We start from the raw sequence: 7465 nt of genomic DNA on the forward strand, positions 1-7465 counted from the left end.
ACTTCCTGCTCTTTAACACAGTGGTCTCACATTCACACAGAGCGTTTTCACGTTTCCACACTGGTGTTTTATCGTGTCGTTGTGTAACCGAAGAGTTTTAGTGTTGGAGAACAGCTGAAATGAGTCCGGCTGTTAGTGACGCAGGGTGGTTCAGTCTTTGTAGGAGCAAAGTCAAAGGGTCGTAAAATGAGGCGATGCTGGGAAAACTTCCTGCTTCATTCAAGGAAAAGCTCCGTCAGCACCGGAGGAACACCTGTTCTCAGGTAAGACGTGACAGAACAAGCTTCTGATTATTTTTAAAAAAATAGATATTATTCATATGTACTTTTACACATGTATCATTTTACGCTTGTGTTGATCAGAAATTATTAAAGTTTTAAAAGTGAAAGTCAAGTTTATATGAGATAATTAAAATAAAATGTATTATTTTAATGATAATTAAAATAAAATGCAGTCAAAATAAAATGTTTATGTGACTAAATTATTGCCTAAAAATGCTTATTTTTTTTACATTTTTCACAGTATTTTACAGTCTTATTATTTCAAAACCCCATTAAAGTGGACTGAAGCAGTTTTAATGTTATGTATTTCATCTAAATCTAAAGTAAAATTATTTTTCAGTTTATTTTTCAGACCTTTACATACACACTTTAGCCATGCTGCATTTGAGTAAGGTAAGAGCAAATCATCTGATTCGTATTTTCAAATAATATTAAATTTTAGGATGCTTTGTAGGATTTTTATGAGCACTTTTGGTTTTTGTGTTCAGGGGGAGTTCGTGTGGGTGGACTCTGGGAGCGGGGTGCCGATTGGGGCAGAGGTTAAGGTCACCGACACCGGGCAGCTTAAGCTGGTCGACGATGAAGGAAAGGTACAGAAACCCCTCTGGGTGAGTTCAGCCATGTCCGGCAGCATGTTTTTACATAACCGCCTGCTCTGTCACAAACAGGAGCACAAGATCAACAAGAAGATGGAGGGCAACGTGCGGCCCATGCACCCCACCTCCGTGAAAGGTGTGGACGACATGATCATGCTGGGTGACCTGAACGAGGCCGGGCTGCTCAGGAACCTGATGGTGCGCCACAAGGAGGGCATCATCTATGTGAGTCCCACTGACGCCCAGTTTTTACGATGCCCTTAACCTGCGGTTGGAAAAAGAACATAAACGTCAGCGTTGTTGGCCGGCTGTTCACCGCTCTGAGGTGTAGACTTTGTCCTGCAGTTTGTTACAGATAAATAAATTGCTGTCACCATAGAGACGAATGGGCCTCTGTTGTAAAATAATGCTGGATGTTTCCTGCTTCGCAGCATCAAAGCTCAGCAGCGGGGTTAGGAGTCAGGACATTCAGATAAACTGATGTGTTAAATGTAAGGAAACACAAAAAACAAGTAAATTAAGTATAACTGAAAAATAGTATAATAAAATAATTCAGATAACTTTTTGTTTCTTATTCTTATTGAAGTTTATAGAAAAGTGGTCATGAAATAAAAAAAAATAATACAAACCATTACTATTTTGAGCACATGTCAAACTCAAGGCCTGCAGGACAAATCTGGCCCTCGTTAACATTTTATCCAGCCTTAAAGATAATTGTAAAATAAATGGTTTTATTCTTCCTATGACAGCTGGCTAACTTAAAAATATACATTTGATGTTTTCAGTAATCTTTGATTTTGATGTGGAAAGAGTACCAGAGAATCAACTCTAATTATCATTTTTTTGTTTATTTTTTTATTTACAGTCAAATAGTAGGAATGTTTTGTGAGATTTTTTTAACTGATTTGGACAGAGCCTTATTTTTTTTTGCGTTCCCATGCAATACCTCTGCGTTACCTCACAAAATGTTTTGCATTACCTCGCAATATTATTTTGYCTTCCTACGCTAAATTTTTTATGAACTTATTAGATAAGACTTTATTTTAAATATCCCGTTAACTAAAAAAAGATGTGTCGCCACAAGTTCTGGAAACTGACATTGATATTGCATGGCTGCACTTTGTTAAAATATTGGCATTTTACATTCTTCTATGTGTTATATTCCTTCTGAAGCTGAATTAAAATAGTAGGCTAACTCGTTAATGGTGAGCATGTGAACTTGTTAATAAACCGGCAGGCCAAACAATGATTAACAACTTTTGCGAGGTAACGCAAAAGAAAAAAAAAATCCCTCTATGTCCCCTCGCGGGCTCCGTAGCATGGTGACCGAATTTGCCTCTAAGAAATAAGAAATGAAAARGTTGTAGAGCATAAAAATGCTAAAGACGTCTTTCTTTTAATCTTTTTTCTAAGTTATGTATGCTCCAAATATAATTTGGAAAAAATAATTTATTTTTAGAAAAATAATTTGTTACATAGCCTTTTTTTCAATGTTGACAGAAAYTGGCCCTTGTCGTGGGCCAAGTTTTAAATTTTGACCCCTCGTGTAACTGAGTTTGACCTCCCTGATACAGAGGAACTAAACAGTAGAAATATAAAACATGAATTCAGTCATGTTCAGATCATACAGTCTCTCTGTTCAGATGAAGTAACACTTTTCAAAACTCGGCACCACTTGGAGTTCCTCAAAGATCCATTCTGGGCCCCATCCTGTTCTGACTTTACCTGTTGCATTTGTAATCCATTTATTTTTTTTTATCATTTATTGTTTCTATTTAGAGTCACAGGAAGCTGTTTTTTAGTGTCACTGGACAAAGGTCATCTGTTAACGTGAATATTTCTGGTTTGTTGGAGGAAACTAGAGGAAAGGGAGAAAGTCCACACATGCATGTTTTACAACAAGGATTTAGTTTGTATTTTAGAAAAATCTCTCAGTGTTCGTTTCTTCATTCTGATTTTAGAAACCGCAAAATTCCACAGGCTCAGTTTAAAGGCAGATATTCCAAAATTTTAGACTCAGTATCAAAATATTTCAAAAGTATCAAAAATATTCACACAGTGAACATTCAGCATATTAAGGATTTTTTTGGGAGAAACTTCAAGTATGGTTCTGTGTAAAAGTTATGAACAATTAGTATCTTATTTGTGGCAGATAGCTACTGTATTAGAATCACTTGAATCTGAAGAAATAAAGTTCAGTTCTGACTAAGCTGAAAAGCTAAAGGCTAGTCTTAATGCAGCTAAAACCAAAGTGGATGTTTGCCATCTTCCAATCTACAAAATTTTGTAACAATTCATGCAAATGAGTTTCTGCAATCAAATAACCTCAGAATTCTATGAAATAACTACTGTATATAAAGCTAAAATGACTGATGTGTAAAAGATCAATAAAACCAAAATTTAACTTATGAGATTGTTGCTGTTTTAGCTGTTAGTCCCTCAGTTCTAACTATCCCTTTAAGCTCTGTTGTTGTGACTGAAAGGAGCTCTTTGCCTCGTTGCATTGCTGCCACCATAATAACGTGTTTCTGTTCGTACAGACATGTTTGGTTCAACGTGCTTCTGTCTGACAGTGACCATCTCTCTGTCTGTAGACGTACACAGGCTCCATTCTGGTGGCGGTGAACCCCTACCAGCTGCTGCCCATCTACACCACCGACCACGTGCACATGTACACAGACCGCCGGCTGGGWGAGCTGCCGCCGCACGTCTTCGCCATCGCAGACACCTGCTTTTTCAACATGCGGCGCAACAGRAAGAACCAGTGCTGTGTCATCAGGTGGGCTCTGGACTCAGAACGAAGCACAAAATCTATGTTTAAGTTTTATTGTTTCTCTTGGTTCAAAGTGATTGTTTATGAAACATATTTAAAGAAAAGATCAAGCTCAATACCAAAACACTTACAGGTAGAAATGCAAAAGAGAAAATCCAGAACAGTGTGGCAAAAACTGAAACCWGGATAAAAGTATAAACATATAATGACTGAAAACATCACACTGTTGTCAACTCCTCTGTAAGAAAAGCCACTAAATGACATCATAATAAAATTGCATATTTGAACATTTGCCAATAAATCTGTTGAAGAGGAAAGTGAGTMAGAACACTAAATATGTTTAGAACTACAAATGAAAATGAAATTACTTCATGACTTTAATGCTTGGATCCACATTACATAATCATTTTTTTGTGAGAATATTAAATTTAAACCGGGTGGGGGAGGTGAAGTGACTGATCTGTGAGTCAAATGCAGCCGGGCCCAGAGATTTGTTTTAGTGAGACAGTGTCAGAGAAATAATGTTAAATTAAAAATTAAAAATGCTGTGTTAGCCAGTGTGGGAGCAGCAGCTTTGCACATGCATGATTCATTTGTAGTGGTCTCCTCTAAGCTGACTGCAGCCGGGCCGCTGCACGAGGCTTCGGTGAGTCGGACCGCTTGTCGGCTCTTCGGAAAGAGAAGATGAWSTGGCAAGTMAACAAATGGCACAAAGGGGCRTAAACAATAACAATCTTGCCGCTTYTTCACACACAACCTGCATGTCTGCTGAAAGCAGAGTAGTTCTAACAGATTTAATAACTAAGTTTCATCACAATTCAACCAGGATTCACTGAACCACAAAGCAAATAAAATCAGAATTGTGTCCAACGTTTAAAAACATAATCAGAAAAAAACATATCTATATTTCCTCTGAACCATAAATCCGCTGGGATAAAAGCAAATAAACTGAGTTACTTCATTTTCTAAAGGGCTTTAGGRCATTTAGGGTTTGGAAGGTTGAACCCCAGGTGCAGAACTGAATGACTGATAGTCCAGATATGTGGCAAAAACAAGGCTTTWTTAAAACAAAACAAAATGCTAACGTGGCAGCAAAACGTACTTACAAAAAAAAAAGAACAGAAACGGGTTTGAATATGAGGAACCATAAAAAAAACACAGTGTAGAGACGACCAAACAAAGAAACAAAGCTCTGACAGCAGACCGAGGACGGAGAAAAGAATATAATGAGGAACTAACGAGCTAACAAGAAACACCTGGGARAGAAACATGAGGCGCAGGTGAGAGTGGGTGGGGCCGGAGCAGAGACAGGCGAGTACAGAAACTAGAAGAGTAACCAAAAAACACAACAGATACAGACCGTGACACTTTCTGACCGGATTACAGAGATTTAAGTGGACGAAGGCGACTGTCACTCAATCTGTGACACACGTCTTTCAATTCAACTCAGTTTTCAATTCAGTTTATTTATATGGCGCCAAGTCACAACATACGTTGTCTCAGGGCACTGTATATAAAAAGAACAATCTAAAGAAGAAGCCAGCAGATTGTGTTGAATCACTTCATCACAGTCTCCCATCCTGAGCAAACGGGGGAGAGGAAAAACTCCCTGCTAATCAGGAAGAAACCTCCAGCAGAACCAGGCTCAGGACAGGCGGCCATCTGCCTCGACTGGCTGGTTGAGGGACAGGAAAGAGACACAGGTAAACACAGAAGAACTGGTCCAGGTGCACCTTATTCTGGAAGAGACAAAGAAAAAACGTTATTGATAGAATTAATTACAATAAACATGTAGAGAAGAGAGACTAAAGACAACATCTTTGTCTTTTTCCAGCTGAAGGCTAACACAGGTGTACACACAAAATGCTAAAGAAGCTACACACACAAAATGCGTGGCGCAGGCATGCAGTGTTGCATATGCGAAGGAATAGTTGTTTTGGTTTTTAGACAAAGTGAGCAAAACTAAATTTAGCGGAAGCTAATTTGTCTGCTACTGGTTATCAAAAATGCTAATACGCTAAATGAAAAGTTAGCTTTGCTGTATAGCTGTTAGCAGAACTATGTCCACAGTCCAACACTGGAGAGGAGGTTTAGAATATTAAAAAAGTACTAGTATTTACAAAAAAAACAACAACAACAAAGATCGTTCCGAAACATACTGACAGCTGTTCTTGTGTTTTATGTCCTCCAGCGGTGAGTCAGGAGCAGGGAAAACAGAGAGCACCAAGCTGATGCTGCAGTACCTGGCTGCAGTCAGCGGACAGCACTCCTGGATTGAGCAGCAGATCCTGGAAGCTAATCCCATCCTGGAAGGTCAGAGTCAAGCAGCCACACAAAAGCTTCTAATCCAGTCATCTCTGTCCATGAACCTTCTCTGTAGCCTTCCTCATTTCCTCCACCTCTCCTCACTCACTTCCACCTGCTCTCTGCTTTCTTATCTTCTAACAAAATATGTTTCCCTCTCAGCCTTTGGTAACGCTAAAACCATTCGCAATGACAACTCCAGTCGATTTGGGAAGTACATCGACATCAGCTTCACCAAAGGAGGGGCCATCRAAGGGGCCCGAGTGGAGCAGTACCTGCTGGAGAAGTCCAGAGTTTGTCGTCAGGTGAGGAAATCAACCGGCTGGATTTTTTCGGAGACATAAGTCAAGTTTTCTTGTAGTAAGAAATATTTATTGTCAAAAACAGGCACCTCAGGAAAGAAACTACCACATATTTTACTACATGCTGATGGGCATGCCAGCAGAGCAGAAGAAGATCCTTTCCCTTGGGACGGCTGCAGAGTACAAATACCTGACCATGGTGCTGTAATCTGTCCTTATTGTTTTTTTTTTATTATAAATATATACAGTATGTGTACCACAGATTAAGAATGTGTCCTAATTAAACAGGGTAACTGCACCAGCTGTGAAGGGCGCGATGATGTGACGGAGTATGCTCACTTCCGTTCAGCTCTGAAGATCCTCACCTTCTCCGACACAGACTCCTGGGAAATCTCTAAACTGCTAGCTGCAATCCTCCACCTGGGCAATGTGGGCTTTGAGAGTAAGAACACACTTTCTTAAATTTCTACCAGTAGTGTCAGTTTATCTGTCACTGGCTGTGATTTTCTGCATTATCTCAGGCACCATCGTGAGCAACCTGGAAGGCTGCGACGTCCTCAAGTCGGCTCACTTCAACATGGCCAGTCAGCTGTTAGAGGCAGGTGTAGCTTTATTTCTGCTAATAGAAACAGCAAACCAAGACCTAYTCTGATTGCTTTATGTTTTTAAATCTCAGGTGGATCCTAAAGCGCTGGATAAAAGTCTRACTCAGCGGTCCGTCACAACTGCCAGAGACACGGTGAACAAACTTCTGAATTCCGTTCAAGCTCTGGACGGCAGGGACGCGTTTGTCAAGGTGAAAGAAGCTAACCTTCTCTATCCAAAACATGCGTATTACTGACCCCAATAATGTCCCTCAATCTTGAGGTGTAGATGAAGTCTTGTTCTGAGGAGTTGGACCAAGCTTTAGTGTATTTGCTGCAGCAGGATGTTTTGATTGATAAACAGATTCAAAACTGTAAAACATGTTGAGATGGATTTATTTAATTTTAGTTTTTATAAAGGTGTTAATTTAAATTAATATTCTAACATCACATATGCATGTGTTGCAGTTGTGGGCATGGTTCCGCTTAACAGCTAACAGCAGAACTAATTTTCTATTAGCGGATTATATATTTTTTTGGCGGCATGGTGGTTCAGTTGGTGGAGCTGATGCCTCTCAGCAAGAAGGTTGCCGGATCAAATCCTGGCCCGGGGACCTTTCTGGGT

At 39.6% G+C, this 7465-nt stretch overlaps 1 protein-coding gene across 1 annotated transcript in view; it reads left to right on the forward strand.

Moving 5' to 3' along the window:
• Positions 1 to 205: 205 nt before the first annotated feature.
• myo7ba (myosin VIIBa) overlaps positions 206 to 7465 on the forward strand; it is a 49766-nt gene continuing 42506 nt past the window's right edge. The window contains exons 1-11 of the mRNA XM_014022345.1: positions 206 to 263; positions 622 to 674; positions 770 to 871; positions 950 to 1102; positions 3472 to 3656; positions 5842 to 5963; positions 6117 to 6259; positions 6342 to 6455; positions 6545 to 6698; positions 6778 to 6854; positions 6933 to 7052. Of these exons, the coding sequence (XP_013877799.1) occupies positions 657 to 674; positions 770 to 871; positions 950 to 1102; positions 3472 to 3656; positions 5842 to 5963; positions 6117 to 6259; positions 6342 to 6455; positions 6545 to 6698; positions 6778 to 6854; positions 6933 to 7052 (1188 nt within the window). The 5' untranslated portion in view covers positions 206 to 263; positions 622 to 656. The remainder of the gene's footprint in view (positions 264 to 621; positions 675 to 769; positions 872 to 949; positions 1103 to 3471; positions 3657 to 5841; positions 5964 to 6116; positions 6260 to 6341; positions 6456 to 6544; positions 6699 to 6777; positions 6855 to 6932; positions 7053 to 7465) is intronic.

Source organism: Austrofundulus limnaeus, unplaced genomic scaffold, assembly GCF_001266775.1.
Source record: "Austrofundulus limnaeus strain Quisiro unplaced genomic scaffold, Austrofundulus_limnaeus-1.0 Scaffold326, whole genome shotgun sequence".
Classification (NCBI taxonomy): Eukaryota; Metazoa; Chordata; class Actinopteri; order Cyprinodontiformes; family Rivulidae; genus Austrofundulus; species Austrofundulus limnaeus.